Source organism: Pollachius pollachius, assembly GCF_949987615.1.
Source record: "Pollachius pollachius genome assembly, chromosome: 5".
Lineage (NCBI taxonomy): Eukaryota > Metazoa > Chordata > Actinopteri > Gadiformes > Gadidae > Pollachius > Pollachius pollachius.
The window spans coordinates 17972213-17988964 of record NC_136938.1 but is presented as its reverse complement, the minus strand read 5'-3'; the positions used below and the strand labels follow the sequence as shown (position 1 = coordinate 17988964).

Here is a 16752-nt window from a genome sequence, read left to right as displayed (position 1 = left end):
ACAGAAGAAAGGGAGAAAAGTAACTCTGATTCTGACAGACCACTGGCATTATATGCTTAATATTTAATATTTGCTGTCACGTTTGATTTCCCAGGGACTTCTTTAAAATATAAAGGGTTTATAGCTGACAACATGTCCCATTTTTTACAATTATAAAATGTTCTATGGTTTTGCTGCCTCTGATTTCATTTAGCTTAGCCTGCACAAGCATTTCTGTTAATTTTTCCCAATGGGTGTCTCAATCTCATTTTCTAATTTTAATAAATAGATGAATAATCTGGATGAGCTATGTGGCTATGCAATATATATAACATTATTTAGACGTTTGCACGAGTAACGATGTCATGTCACATTTTATTATAAAACAAACTTCCCTCATTTAAAGGACCTTGCACATTATGGTTAGTATTGAATTGCAGCTTTAAGATGGCTAGCATCTCTGCATAGTAGTAGCCTACCTCTGCGCTGAGTGCCGATATTAGTATTTGGTATTGACATATATAAGACATACAGTATTAGAATGCATATGTGTATTCATCGGTCCTTGCAAAGTACTGAATAAACCTGCATTCATGTCAAAACACTCCTTATCTGAACACTCCTCTAGAAGGATAATATTTAAATGAACAAGGGCTTCGGGATCTTACTTCATTCCAGCGTTGTGGGCAGCCAGAGCAAACCTAACACTTCGTGGTATTCATGCAGAAAAATGTGAATATCAAACACTATTATGCGTTCATAACAATACACATTTGGCCGACCTAATTAGTCAAGCGGACGATCTCCAATACACTTGACAACTATTGCGCAGTTGACTAAGAATCGTGTCTGATTTGATGATGAGAATTAAAACGTTAGGTCTAAACTGGTGACACTTTATAGACACGTTGAACTGCCTAAACTATACATTTGAAAAAAAATCGTATTTACCTGTCATAACTCCATCTACTGTAAGACATGCTCCTGTTGCTGCAGACTGCATCCATGACTCGAGTGGAATTTGATGTTTCACTGACAGCTGAGATAAATGTTTACAATGGGAACCGCAGTAGTTCAACTAAAACTGATTTCCACGACGGTTGCAAAAGCAACAATAAGACATTTATTTATTGAATGAGTCGGAATGTTTGGAGCGAGATGCTGTATCTTGGGTGATACCACTATAGAAAATAGGGAGGGGGACCCGAGTCGACAGGGACAAACAAACAGTTTCATCGTGATTTATTCCGAAGGGACTCGCATCATCGTATTATCTGTGTTGACAGTTGATGATTTCTATTTTTACAATTGACAATGCTAACATTGGCAAGCCATATCGTTACTGGTACACAAGTTGGCATGTCACATTTTGTAAAAATAATTAATGAAGTAGCCTAACCCAGATCGAGGGAAAATGCCAAAAAAAGAAGGTTTTTGGGCTTTATTCTTCATATTTTTATTGAAATATACAAGTCACCATAACACAACCTAGAGAACTGACAGATCACCATGACCAATTTATAAGATTAATAGATTTAATATGAGGTTTCCCACTTACACCATGGACACCCAATTTACTGTATGATTTCTTAGGATTTTATTTTGACTAATCACTAGTAATATTTAATATTTTAGTTGGGCTGATAATTTTCTCACAGTTGGCACATTAACTATAGTCTACAATTCAACCAATCCTTTATCAAATCAACCACTGGCCATTGGTACGCCTTATAATACTGGCTCAACCAGATCAACACATTATTGGAAAGAAAACGAAAATGTGTTTCATGTGAAAAAATCTTGTTTTAGTCCAATGCGATAAGTGGTTTCAGCAAAAACATCGGACAGCAAAGATATCCGAGACATTTTGATCTGGTAGCCAATCTTTTTACACTATATCAATAGAAACGTAACAGGACAACGCCAAACAAGGCTATTTGAAAGGGCCCGGACGTGCGCTGCACAGTATTTTGAAACAAAACACATTAGCTCAATCACAGGTTTTATTATAGCACCAAAAGCTAAACAGGTGGTAAAGGACAGAGACGAAAACACTGTTATATATAATGTACACTACATCTGCATACCCTCGGGGTTGATAATTGTTCTAAACGTCAGTGATACGACTGCGTTTATGTAAAGACGTCAAGATCAGCCCCCCCCCCCCCGACATAAAAAACAACCAATAAAACATTACTGATCAGATGTTGGTTAAGAATAGAACTGAAGCGAATAAGGGCCCACATTCATCACCAGCTAAAAACAATCAAAATAATTAAATATTATTCTTTATACACATCTCGTAAGCATATAAACATATAAAAATACCTGTTAGCTAGTTTGATAAGAAAATAATGTATAAAAGTAGAGTAAAAACATTGAGTCAATTCCATTACTTCCATGATAATTTTCTGTTTTTGTTTTATGATACAAGATAATAATACAAGAACAATCTTAATTGATAAGCCTTGGAGGTTAGAGAGATGTAGAAGGGAGAGGCAAAACTATATTTTTGAAGACCTTGTATATATGACTAGACAACTAGAGCCAGGTCTTTGGCATTTACAAAGAAATCGTGTTGGTGGTACGCATTTTATCATTGACCAGGGGTATATTTTTAAGAACCTATAACATTTACATCATGCATTCAGTGTGATGTATCTGCTACTTGATGTATTCTTAAGCACACACAATCCATTCCTGATAATATCTTTCAGGGTTAATATACAACAGGAATGATTTGAGACGGCTGTGAACTTTTATAGATTTTTTTTATGGGCCATTGGAGAGGTTAAACAAAGAGATCAATTTGGAGGTGAAAATATAGTTCCTCATAAATAAACAATATGCTACAAACGATTTTTTTGTTCTCTCCTCTGCTTGTCTGAAGATGATGGAGGACAAGTAGATCAGTGTTACTCTCACAACAGCTTATTTTTTTGCAATAAGAAGAGGTGCATGTATTGGATGTGTATTTAACATTTTACAAGAAAAATACCAATAAAGTAAAAATGCCATGTGTCATGATTGAGATGAAAGCAGATTCCACATACAGTGCAAGATATCCATTGAAGATGCCAAACAGTTACATCATTGTAACTTCAAGGTCTATTGAGACAGATTAATTATACCTACATATATATTTATATTGTTTTTTCTGTGCACTTAAAACCAATTTCATCCTCATACGCTGTACTGAGGTGATTTAATAAGTCATTAGAAATACACTTTGAAAATCACAACAATTGTCAGATATGTACAGTAGCAGAATTAACACGAGTAAAAATGGATATGGCACAACATACTCAAATCTTAAGATAATCTCTTTTGCCTGATAAGACACTATATATATTTATATATATTTATATATGTAAATATACACATGTATGTATATATATATATATATATACATACATATGAATATACAATCTCAGGCAGTACAATGACACAACAAGGCGAGAGCAGTCCTTTAGATTACAAAACATTAATTTGTTACGATGATTAGGAAGGCAATGTTTAGTGTTGGGACTCTCTTATTGTGACATGAGGGGGGTTGCTCAGGAAGGTAGCGTGGTGTTTCAATTTGGCATTGTCAGTTTGTGTACAGTCAGGCGGGGGAAGCAGTTTTCTGCTAAAAGCGCGTCTGGAGAAGTCGTCTGAAGTCATGCTGAAGTCCTCCTGGGAGGATGTGTTGTCAGGCAGAGGGCGTGGCCATTTCAAATAGGCTGCAGGGGTAATATAATGATAAGGCCTACTCAGACAATCACACAATGGCAGCCACTCTTGTCTTTTTCTTTCCTCGTGGGTTCCGGCGAAGGTGGACATTCCTGCTCCTGGAATTTCCTGGGACGTGTGATGGAATAAAAAAAATAATCACTCCACAGAAATCAGGACTCAGTCTTTTGAGCAATTGTAATTGAGTGGAATTGTATAATCGAAAAACAAATGGGATGCTCATAAGAGGCACCACATGACATTAAGATAGGACTCTTGGACACCCACCTGATGACTCTAACCAGCTCGTGAAAGGCCTGGTCTACATTCATTCGTACTTTAGCTGAGGCCTCCATGTATGTGACCTTTAGTTGTCTTGCTAACTGTTGTCCCTCCTCCTGGGAAACCTAGAAACAGGCATTACAATACTAAAGCATTACCATTCTGCATGCTGGCAATACTGAGAAATACATTCATTAAGAAAGATCTAGATTAGACATTTTCTGTACCGTTTGAATAAAGCATGCCTCTGTTTAAGCCACGAATCATATAAGCTGCGTAACTATAAAATATTCATTAGCATTATAAAATCTAAGACAAATACGACAATATTCACAATAAAAGCAATTTGCTTCGATTATCCTTGTATACACCTGCAATACATTTCTCGCCACAGGATGGCACTATGGACCCACCCAAGACCGCAAGCTACAGCTGCAACGCTATAAAGGCTGCCCATGAGCTTTCTTTATCATCTACTTTCTTGATCATCTTCACTCCTCTTTTCATCACAGCCTTCAATCTCAACACCATTCTGGGGCATTAGGTTTTTCACAAAACTCTTTTCAATTAAAGGCTTTCCCTATGTTTCAATTTGTAAGTACTTCTTAGATATAATTACTTGTCTACCAACATCTATCTATTTCCCTCAAAATAAGTGGTTTTATAATCAAACCACTGAGGGGGGATTGTGACTTACTTGTCTCTGTGGATCAAGATCTGCTTTGTTTCCTACAAGGATCATGGGGAACTCATCCCGGTCTTTCACTCGAAGAATTTGTCTTTGGAATTTGTAGATTTCTTCAAAGCTGTAAAAACAATAACAGTAGTGTTCACATTTAATGCCAAGTCACACAGTTGGGGCCATCCTTATTGTGACGACATTTGAACAAGCGTCTGAAACTCTGTGTGGGTATGTGTATTCAAATACATCTCCAAGGAATGCAGTCTCCTCCCAACCTGAATCCCTTTTGTCATTCAGCCCTGCGTCCCTCCCTCCTCAGCCTCCATCACCCTCCTTCCAGCCTCTGTTACTAAGCAGATGAGGTCAGCACTGCACTGAATGAACTGAACTGAACTGCAGAGAGGACCTAAACGGGAGGAACTCCTGTTCTTACAAAGAGAAACACACACTGCTAGCACAGTGCAGTCGCAGTGTGTTCAGAAGCTATGTCGATTCTTTGGTGTACGCAGAGTGCGCTCAGTATTTGGCTCAAGCTATAACGTCAAAGTACAACTTGTATCTGTTTAAGCTTAAACAGCATGCATTATAGCTGATCTGTCCCGCCAACCACAAACAAGGGAGTGCGAATAGTAAATCCTGAAAGACGCAAGTAATATAAATGGAGGAAGGGAACACTGTTTACAACATAAACACAAGAGGGGGCACTAGAGTGGGGGCAGGGCTCTGCAGCTTGCTGCATGCTTGGCAGAGCCACAATGAACAGAGAGAATAGGTGGAATGGAAATGCCTGACTATGCCATGCAGGCAAAATACCACACATGTTACATCAAACCAGTATCCACCATGTGAGATGTGATGTGATGCATTGAAATTTGGTGCGACATTTGTCATCCTCTATTTAAACGGATCATCCAATTAGTTTTGATGGATGCCCAATATCATGTTTTTGTGTATCAATTTGAAAAAAGAAAATGGATCAAAGAGTAAAGAGAAAGGGAGCTATTCTTAAACTTTCAAGACAAGGGACTGGAGAGAGGAAGTGTTGAGAACAAAAGAGAACGACAGTAGAACCGCAGCGTATGGCTGCCGGAAGTATCACAGAAACGAGTGAGTTTTATTATGACGACCAGGGAGTTGAACTAGCAACACAGTGTTTGGTAGTGAGAAACCTGCGTCCTTACGCAGAAACAGCATGAGTGTTATTGACAGTGCATACGTGCATGTGTGTGTGTGTGTATGTGGTGTTTATGTGAGTTGGTGTCACTCACCTTCCTCTGTCGGTGACGGAGAAGACCAGCAGGAAGCCCTCCCCTGTCCTCATGTATTGTTCTCGCATGGCTCCAAACTCTTCTTGGCCTGCAGTGTCCAGGACTACACGCACACACACACACACACACACATACACACACACACACACACACACACACACACACACACACACACACACAAGTAAAGCACTGTCAAAATAGAACCCAGCAGCATCCAAGACGGTTCAGTGTTCACTTTGTTTGCTCAGAACAAGTGCACTTACTGTCAAGCCTGGCTGCCCTCTCGTCGATCACACACTGCTTGGTGTAGGAGTCTTCAATCGTGGGGTCATAGTCTGTGACAAAGTAGGACTAGAGGACACAGCAGAGGAAGAAACAAAGAGGGAAGCGGAAAAAGGAGAACAAGGGAGTAGAGAGAGAGAACTGTGAATGTGTCTGAAGCAGTCAAAACTAATGTATGTCGCGGCTCTGGTTCATTGTGATGGACTAGTCACCAACGCATGACTCTGGTTTGAAAGCCATATGATTAACAATTGAATAGGACTATGTGAACAGATATGTGTGTGTGTGTGTGTGTGTGTGTGTGTGTGTGTGTGTGTGTGTGTGTGTGTGTGTGTATGTGTGTGAATGATCTACTTCTATAAAAGGCCAACACAACGAGGTAACCAGGCGGTTTATGCTTTTACTATGGGCCATTTTGCCCATTTGCATCTAGAACCCATGTCAAAAAACAGATTGTACCTGGGTTTCAACAGGCCCTGTCATTCTCCCAGAGCTTTTTATTGTAGGCCAACATTGCTTCCTGATAAAGACAAGTTGCTAGGGTGGGGCAGAGGAGCAGGAGGAGGAGTCCCGCATTTTTCACATTTTTCCCATGTTTTGTAGCTCCCTCTCTCTGCTGGGTCTAGTTAAGTGGTGACAGCTGAGCAGAGGGCTCAGGGAAGTCAAACCAACACCCTTAAAAGCCAGGCCCACGCTGTTAACTGGATGACGACAATGTCTCTCTCTCTCGGCCAAACTGTAACAACAATGCAAGCCAAGACAGGAGGTTTGACACAATGCCACATGAGGGGATTAATGTTTCAAAATGCCTCATACCAGTATGAACATTTGTTACACCTTGACATTCCAATCAAAATAATCGATAATAGATTGTTACGTTGCTTTATCTATATTCTTAACCGTCCTGTGTTCCCTCTTTGCAAGGCATGACGCTGTCTCGCGACATTTCTCATCTCTATGTAACTGCTACTCATCCACCCTACTGTGCACTGCGCTGTTACTGTGCACTTGTCCTGCTTCTGTGTCTGCACTGCACAGGTTGAAAAACCGTGCCTGGTTTGGAAAGCCGGAGATGTGCCTTGCACCCTGTCATCAACACAGAGAGTGAAAGAAATCCTGCTTGTTAGCGATCACAAACCCTCCTAAGTCCCATACAGCCAGAACCGTGATGCCCGCGGCTCCACCAGTGTTCTCCCTTCTTTCCCATCTGCTCCTTCTCCAAGGCGAGCAAGCACACCGCAAGCCTCCCGCTAGCCTGCAGCGCTGCCCTGTCCCTTCAAGCCCTCCGTGGACCGGAGAGATGCAGGCTAGCCCCATTCTCTCTGCTTTCACTGCTCCAGCCAGCGTGATGAATGAGGCTGTATCTTCTGCACCGTAAGCATCATCAGTGTGAAGCAGCACTGGCGCTATGAGGGGAGCTCTAGCTCTGGTCGGCTAGCCTGTGGCTAGCAGCTAGCAGCAGAATCTAGTCTGACTGAGTGACTACATGAAGAATGACTCATGAAGGCTGTGCGGGAAACTGTGTGATACATAAATACTTGTTCGGAAATATATCTGAACTGTATCGTCATCATCATCATCATCATCATCGCCACCGTGTGCAGTTTACTTGCATTATAACCAGAGGTGATTCAACTGGGAAAAGTTTTATATTTATATTCCTAGTTTATGTAGTGACTTTATTGTATACAAATCTTTCTCTATCATCTCTAAGACAAGAGAACCCATTTCCTCTTGCACAATATTTTAAGCTAGGCCTACACCCTGAAATTGTAATACCAGATCAGAATTAACTTATGGATTCCCCATAAATGTTTATGACCCCTGACCCTGACTTAGCGATCAAGCCTCGGACAATGGACTGCATGCGTCTAGCACACCAAGTCCAGGGGGGGGGGTGGGGAGCTTACGCAAACACACTGTGCATGAGACCCCCCACAAATATTGTGTGCTTGAGCCTCAAAGGTTATCTCATCGGTCCCTTATCACACATCCTTCAAATTATTTCCTTCTTCAGTAAGTGACTGAAGCCTTTCACACAGCTTCTAATAAACATCACTTCTTTGGCAGTGTCTTCAGAAACTTGCACACGCTAAGTTTACAAAACAGAGACCATTGTCGTGTAGAGCACATTCCTGTGTTCAGGAGGATTAGGCGGGAGCTAAATCCTTAAGCCTGAGCACAATTGAAAACAACATTGTGTGCAACTGTGTTGTTGCCAAGATGCCTAATACAAGTGAGTCTGTGACCGTTCCATGTTCGGGTTTCAAGTACGCTACATACCCGCTATGCTAGTAGGTAGTAAAACAATGGTGGGGGTCGGGATAAGTGAAAAAAAAAAAAGAAAAAAGTTAACGGTTACAGGTTAGAGGTTGGATAATGGTGGTAAGCAGGAAAAAGGAAGGGAGAAAAATGGTAAGCTGCACCATCACTCTTTCTCAGGCTTGCAAAGCAGCCCACTCTTACTTCCCAATTGTATCTGGAGGAGAAAAAAAAAATGGAACTGGGGAGGAAACTCCACCTCTGTACGGCTGGACATCTGCCAGCAGCCTCAGGGTGGCTATGATGTCATCGAAGACATGTTCCTCAACCCCACTTACCCGCTTCCCACTCCAAGGCCTGTCACTTAATTTCCTACTGGCATTCCAGCTATACATCTCCACCCCTCCACCCACCCACACACAGAAAGCTATGTTGCAGCAGGAAAACATTACAGGCCTGTTCACAATGAGAAGAAGGTCAGCAAATGACTGTCAGCTGTAACACAGCTTTCTCTGATTGAACTGCTTCAAATGTGTGAAATATGCAATAGTTCTCTCAATGGTTGGCAAACAAATTGCTGAATTGCAAAAAACTGAAAAAGGAGTTATTGTTCATTTGTCATCCTTGGGTGGTGTAGAGTTCATTCAATCCAGCCATACGCAAGCGCCTCCACACTCAAACCAGTCTGGAGTATGTAGGCTATCATCTGTAAAGACCTGAGCAAAATAGAACCGCTAATTTAGAGGTATTTAAAGGAACAACATTTATGATTTTACATGCATAATTTGCTTTGAATTGCCAATATATGAACAGGTTGTAATTTATCGTAACAATTTATATACCTGCCTCTCTGTGATGTAGAACTGCCTATGGGCTGATTTATATTACATTGAACCGCAACGGTTTTGCTTGGAATAAAGAAGGAAGTGACGTCTATGCGCGCTTTAGAGTGCCATAGTACATAAAGAAGAGCTAGCCTTTAAACAGTGCATAATATTATGTATTTAGTTTGTATTCATTTGTTCATATTGGATAGTCTGTTAGCATTATGAGTTCACTCGCACTCCAGTGCTCTCAATGTGCAAGCTCAGGCCCGCTGCAGTTCCCATACAACCAAAGGGGGCAGTCAAGAGAGAAGTTTCTGTTTCTTAAAAAGAATACCTTAAATAGCTCCTCCCTTTAATGGTTGTATTCATATGGCCCAAAACGTATGAAGAAAATTGGGGATGAGTAAATCCTTAGTATTAAGTATAACCTTTATGCTTTATTCTTTAAGAACCGTTAAGCTCTCTGATTCCTTTGTCTCCTTCGAGATTGGTACTGTCGTCATGGTGTTCCACAAATTGGCTTGCCGTCCCAGGATTCCAAGCATCCTTCCAACGAGGTGAATGCACTGAATGAGAACCATTGCACTAGTTGCTTTGTCTGTCTGTTTACAACTGCAGCATGGCAGTCTGTTCTTCATCAAAAAGAAAACATGGCAAGGTGTTATGGGTAAGGGGAGCAGTTACCAGCAATGCACAACATGCGCCCACTTCCTCTCCACAAATGACAAGAAGTATATGTGTGTATATATAGAGTGTGAGATCCTGCCTTATCACTGCCATGATCTCACTGTTAGGTTTCCTTTACATTATGAACCCTTTGTCCAACTTAGTTGGTTTAATCAAAAAATATATTGGTTAGCCCTACAGAAAGTACACAATTAAAGCACAACCCCAGTATACAGGCTAGGCTACCGTAAGACTAATATATTATTCTAGAAATCAATGTTGTTTATGACCAGCTTCATTAAAGTAGGGTAAGTAAGGTATGCATGCCTTGGCTTAGCCAGCAATGTGTGCAGGATTGCAGAGTAAGCTAATATCAACATGGTGGTTCATTACCTCCCATAACGCTGTGCTCCATTGACCTTCTTTTGAGACCTTGATTTTTAGACCTCGGCTTGAAATTCTTCAGTGCTTTTGAGTGTTACTTCTTCTTCTTTAAAATAACGGTGAACAACCTATCAAATTGGCTTCCATAAGCTGATATTTCACACTGCTCTCTCCCTTCCATCTCCTTACTGCAGCTCCGCTTCCAAGTCCAGCCATAGGGTGACAACCCATCTCTTCATTCTCTCCTAATAGAGACCAATCATCCTCTTTGGTCCCAGTTCTGCTGACAGACCAATATAGATTCTGGCTGGGACCCAAAGTCAACCACCACAAGCTTGAGCGAAACAGAACGTTCGTCCCTCATTGAGGGCACTTGAGGCTCCCAGCCGACAGATGTATATCAAATTGTCTCACTTTGGTCTGCCAATATCAAAAGCAATTTCAACTGGAGACACCTCATATATATACAAAAACACTTGAGGTAAGGCCTTAATAAAGCAAGTGATCTGGTAATGATGACCCACACAACGGCCCGAGCGAATGATAGTGAGTGATAGCAGAAAGACACAAATGCCTCTTTCTCGGATGGAAGGAAACAATAGGCCACAGTCTGAAAAGTATTAAGCTGCATACCATGAGGCATTGCAGAACTTAGATATGGCCTTAATAACCACAACGGAGCATAAAGGGTTGTGAACTTCAGAGAATCCTGTTTTAGAGCGGCGCTCTGTGAATGACACATGCTCCCGAGCCCCTGACTTTAAGCTGTCTCAGATGCCTCACTAACACTCGGCCGTTCAGATTCAGTAGTTGGGAGTAATGTACGCGGCCTGGGGGAATCATAGGGGGTGTTGTTTGCAGAGCTAAAACTCACTGCAAACCAGGATATGTGCAGCCAGCCTAGATGGATTAGATGTGTTTTGTCTTAGATGGAGTTCATGCTATGAACATGGATGGGCGGAAAATTAAATTGCCAAAACTTTCATAAACACAAGAAGCATTGGCAGACACTGACGGACCTGTAGAATCGAAACCCAGACTTTTATTATGTGTCAAACCACCACACAATATTCAATGTTAGTCGATTGCACATACTGAATGTGCAACTGCGATTGTCAACTGGGAAAAAAAATAATCTGAAATCCTATTTGTTATCCAAGAGTCGTACACAAATTACTTCCTGTTCCTCAACCCCATGGGCCTGACCTCTGCTAAACCTCTGGGGCTGTCCGGACTCTGCAGCTGTCCATAATCACCCGTCACCCCACATAATCATCCACTATCACAAAGTAATGTTAAACAGATGGACAGCTTCAATGGCTACTTAAGTTGCTTTACACTGTAAGAATGTGTGAATGTTAACATTTTCAAATTACCCTTTTATTAAAGTCAAATTTTGGTTTAAACAATGGGTTGAAGAGTGATGGCGAATATAACGGCTCTTTCCAGGAGAGGCGAGAGAGAGAAAGAGAAAGAGAAAGAGAAAGAGAGAGAGAGAGAGAGAGAGAGAGAGGGGGAAGGAACGGGTTCAACTTCCTGTGGAAACGCCCACTTTTCCCATGAGCTCATGCAAACCAGTAAAGGTCAATTATTCAATACCTAGACAAAGGGAACACACAATATGTCCACTACCTTAAAGGACCCCTCAGGGACATTTTCTTCACCTCAGTCAGGCTCCTTACATAATAAATGCAATAATACAATAAAAATATAATATACATCAATAATTCATTACTGCATCCGACCGATTTTGGAATACAGACAAAAGGAACAAACACAACCTAATTATATGACAAACAAAATAACCTGTCAAGAATAGCTATGATAGATAGTCAGGGGAAAGAAATGGCAAGGAATTGATACTGGTTGATGCTGATGAACTATTTACTCATGACAACAAGTGACGATTGCATTTCCTTAAGGTGTGATTTATACATCCTTGTTTCGAAAATCATGTTGTAGAGGAGAACATGTCTATGCTTACTTGTGAAGTGTGAACTGATCAAAGATTATCCTATAGGGGTCAAGTGAATAATGACAAATTAACCTATACATCGTTAATTATCCATCTAACCCCTGTTTTTTTAAATATATTTTTTTATACCTATTTCAAAAATATTAAAACAGATTTATTAACAAACTTTTTCATGTTCATTGCAATTCCTTCAACTCAATTTGGAGTATGTTTGGTTTAACATTGAATAGTTGACTTCTATATATTTGATGGAAGCATATTCCAAAGCCCCCATGGGTGGGGGACCCTGAGGACTACAAAGAATAGGATGCCCCGCCACCATCTAGCTCCACACTTTGTCTCGCTCGCCCCCCCGCTCTCCTCTGGCCCCTGTGGCATTAACTTCAATCGTCCTGCTAAATATCAATGTGTGCCGGACTTTGGCCTCTTTCAAAGCAACTCAAAGGCCTGAAGTCAAAGAGCTGCCATTTAACCGCCTTCATCACCCACTGGATCACAGCGCAAAGCCGTTCTCCTCCTCACTAGATCACAGCGCAAAGCCGTTCTCCTCCTCACTAGATCACAGCGTAAAGCGGTTCTCCTCCTCACTAGATCACAGCGTAAAGCGGTTCTCCTCCTCACTAGATCTCAGCGTAAAGCAGTTCTCCTCCTCACTAGATCTCAGCGTAAAGCGGTTGGTCCAAGCGACTTGTATGCTCTTCTATTGGCCACAGCAAAATCAGCGCTGTCTGTTTTGGCCATTCTAGAGTCCCGGTAACTGTAAAGTACAGGTCAGTCCGCAAATGACCCGATAAATCCACAAACATGGAGCTGTGACAGGCCCATATTGTTCTGTCCAGACATGTGACATCACTATAATGTGTTCCTTCCTGCAGAAAGCCAAGCCTAAGCCTTATTGATGCAGTCACCCCGGTTGTTTTGCTGTGAGGGGCAGAACTTTTAGACGTATTATTATGATAAGACTATTTCTCTTTGGCCACACTAAGCCCCCTGGCATCGCCTTCTGCTCTACCGCATCATCCTCAATGGCTTCTTTTGTAACCATGGATCAAATGTGGCCCTTGTGACACTCTATTTAAAATCATACACACCCGCGTGAGAATCAAGACTGTGCATGAGTGTGTGTGTGTGTGTGTGTGTGTGTGTGTGTGTGTGTGTGTGTGCGCGCGTGTGTGTGTGTGTTGTGTTTTCTAATAAGGGCAAACAATCATCTAACTATGGTATATAACCAGTTGACACTCAATATAAATTCACTGCAATGGTTATTCTGTGTTGATTACTCGCAGCAAAAACTATTACTGGGAGTATGTTTTATGCAATTAAAGAGTGTATATACTTCCATGTTACTATCAACCATAAGACTGCAATACACCTAAAGCATCCATCCAGATAAGAGTGATAGAAAGTGTACTCTCTGTAGTGAGCATAGCGAGTATCCTGCATACAGATTAAAACCAGTTACTGAAGTGACTCTCTGATGAGAATGCTCTCTGATGAGAAGGCCAAAGCACGATACTTAGTCAAGACATGCCCAAACCCACTCCGCTGCAGGCAGCTGTTTGCCTGGCGAGCACTGCCTTGTGCCGATACAATATTCTATGATCAGTACGTTTGTTGACAACTGCTGAGATGATAGACGGACACACAGTGTCTGTGTGTATCTTTGAGATCCCCCATGGGCAGTAGTGGGACAGCTGTGTCAAAGGCTTGGTAAAAAAAGAAAAGAAGCAGACTGTGTTGTTTGGTTGTCTAACCTGCACAACTGATCCCCTGTCCAGTCGTTCTGGATATGACCTGCGGGTGATCCTATCCATAAGGTCTGGCTTTGCGAAAGAGGGCCAAAAGGGGAGGCCGCGTTTGCTTCAGACATAAGGAGGAGGCACGCGGGACACACAATCGCCATTCGATGGCAGCAGTAGTACGTATGGACGCAGTCACTCACACTGAAGTGTCACCTGTCGAGGAGTGGTCCCAGTGTGGGCCGTGGCTGACCCAGAAGAGGGAGCAGGTGCCAGGAGGGCGAGCTCTGGACACAATGGCTGCATCAACAGAACCAACTGTCTACCAGCTGCACCACAGGCAGCAGGGACCTTAGAAACAGACCCATTAACAGGGGAAGAGGGGGTTCTAAAGTAGAGGTTTCTATGTTCTATGGTTCTAGACGGGCGCTTACTTATGGTTGGAATGGCCGCCATTTCCCATCGTGAGTTTTGTTATTTGAGCTTTAGATGGGAGACATGATACAGAGGCTGGTGATTTTACGTCAGGCAGATGAGCAAACAAATAGAGAATCCCCAAATACAACAGAGGGAAACCTGTGGTCTGTCTGTGACTATTGGATAGCTAAATAAGAGCTAAATAAAGGTTTCTATGTTTAACTTTGGCCTACTACCTTCTACCTTAATGTATGCACACACTTGTTTATTTGAACAATTGCCGCTTGACACTGGTTGGTCAATGGCTTCTTTGAAAGCAAGATTAGCCTGTGTACCACTATCTCATTTAAATAGGTCAGAAACATTGCTTTGCCTTAATGGATTTAAGGCTACAAGTGTGTTGGATATTTCCTGTAACTTATAGTTATAGTGTTCATTTTATAAGAATTGGGAAGCTACCGTTATGTGATTACGTCACAGTATTCTGAATTGACAGTCCCTCAAAACACAACATGGCAACTATTTTACTAATAACTAACTAACTAATAACTGTGGTTGGGTCCAGGTTAACCTAACTAGAATGCTGCATGACACACGCAAATTTGAATTTCCAAGACAATCCATAGCATCATAAAGGACCTCTTTTGAACAAATAACTTACAAATAAATATATTATATACAGTTTAGACACTTGATTAGCAGTGGTCTTCCAAGCTCTTCATTCAGAAACTGGAGGCAAATGGGATTGCTTTCTTGTCTCAAGACCATAGCAATTAAAAGAGTGGGAGGATATTCACAGTCTGTGGCCTTTACACATAATGCTATGGTTGGCCCCATGGCACTGTTCCAGATCCTGCTGTTACCTGGGAAACCGGGGAAGTCCTCTATAAACTTAAAAAAAGAAAGGGAGAGGAAAGGCAAATGACAAGAACTCTGACAAACCCTTATTTTCTCCATGTCCAGTCAGCTCCCACTGAGTGATGCTACATAATAAAATGGATAAACACTACAAGTTACTGACCAACTGCTTTACCGCCCAAGTTAAGTTATGTCATTTTAACTTTAACCTTATTTCCATATGCCTGTTGTTGTCGTCGTCCAAGGGCATATTAAACAGGCGGCATAGCTGTCATGTTACTTGGTCTCCATACAACTTTACGTCCTCCAGATTAATTTGCTCAGCATACTTTTCGTTTACATAAAACGTATTCCGTGCAATGTGATGGCTTTAGAAGCAACGTATGTTTATTACACAAATCTGTCTATTCACTGCTTATAGCAGATGTCTAGGAGTAATTTGACGGGCTTATCATGAGAATCGATTCTACAAAGCAACAAAAAGCAGCATGGTGGCTCTATCATTCTAAAATGTCCTCAACAACAGCTATGGGAAGGGTCAACCTGTGGTTTGCTCGGTGGACCACACAATCTCTTTTATATAATCTATAAATAATCAACATCATTTTAATAATCAACCAAAATGCAGTCAGGGATGGTTCAGTGACTTCATGAACATGTGTCTGTTTAGAGGTATTTTTCCCAAAGGTACAAGTGACTTCATCCTTTGTGATAGCGATGACTTATCATCTGCCCTCATAAAGGTGTACTTTGAAGGAGACCGCTCTTTGTGAGAAATCAACAGGTGACCCTCATGGGGAGCTGAACAAACATTGAGCTTTCATAACACCCGTACACGCACACAGCCAAACACATCAACTACAATACAAAGTACACAAACACTCACACTCTTACACACCTGCATACTATAATAAGTAATAAAAGTCCATATGACACCAAAGCCACATTGAATAGATCAACAAAGCTCTGAAGCAGAGCCATGTGTCAGGCGGCCCATTCTCGTGTTGCTTACGTTACCTCAAGTGTTGGTCCTTCTTAGAGGACAGACCCACACACAAACCACAATGGAATTTATTTGGAATCAGCTGAATGGCATGTGATGTGACACATTGCAAATGGAGATAATGTTTTACAAAACACACACACACTTTTCAACGTTTATTCAGTTCAATGACTTATCATGGCAGCATTCCTCCTGAATGATATAAGAACAGTGAGCCAACCTAACAGAAGTGAGAGGAGAGAGGGGTAAAAGAGAGGGGAGAGAGCGGGGGGGAGAGAGAGAGAGCAAGAGAGACTTTTTTTTTTCCAGAGGTCTGCAGTGGCCTTTAGCTAATCTGTATGAGAATTTGATGAGGCTGGAAATGTTGCCGTTACACATTAATCATGCTAAAACAGGGCCCATCAGCTCACCACA

General features: G+C 41.5%; 1 protein-coding gene across 1 annotated transcript in view; it reads right to left on the bottom strand.

Annotated features, from left to right (window-relative positions):
• Positions 1–2153: 2153 nt before the first annotated feature.
• The window catches only part of rras2 (RAS related 2), a 17620-nt gene continuing 3021 nt past the window's right edge, over positions 2154–16752 (bottom strand). The window contains exons 2-6 of the mRNA XM_079736671.1: positions 6189–6276; positions 5926–6028; positions 4673–4781; positions 3982–4100; positions 2154–3822 (exon numbers count right to left, since the gene is read on the bottom strand). Of these exons, the coding sequence (XP_079592797.1) occupies positions 3735–3822; positions 3982–4100; positions 4673–4781; positions 5926–6028; positions 6189–6276 (507 nt within the window). The 3' untranslated portion in view covers positions 2154–3734. The remainder of the gene's footprint in view (positions 3823–3981; positions 4101–4672; positions 4782–5925; positions 6029–6188; positions 6277–16752) is intronic.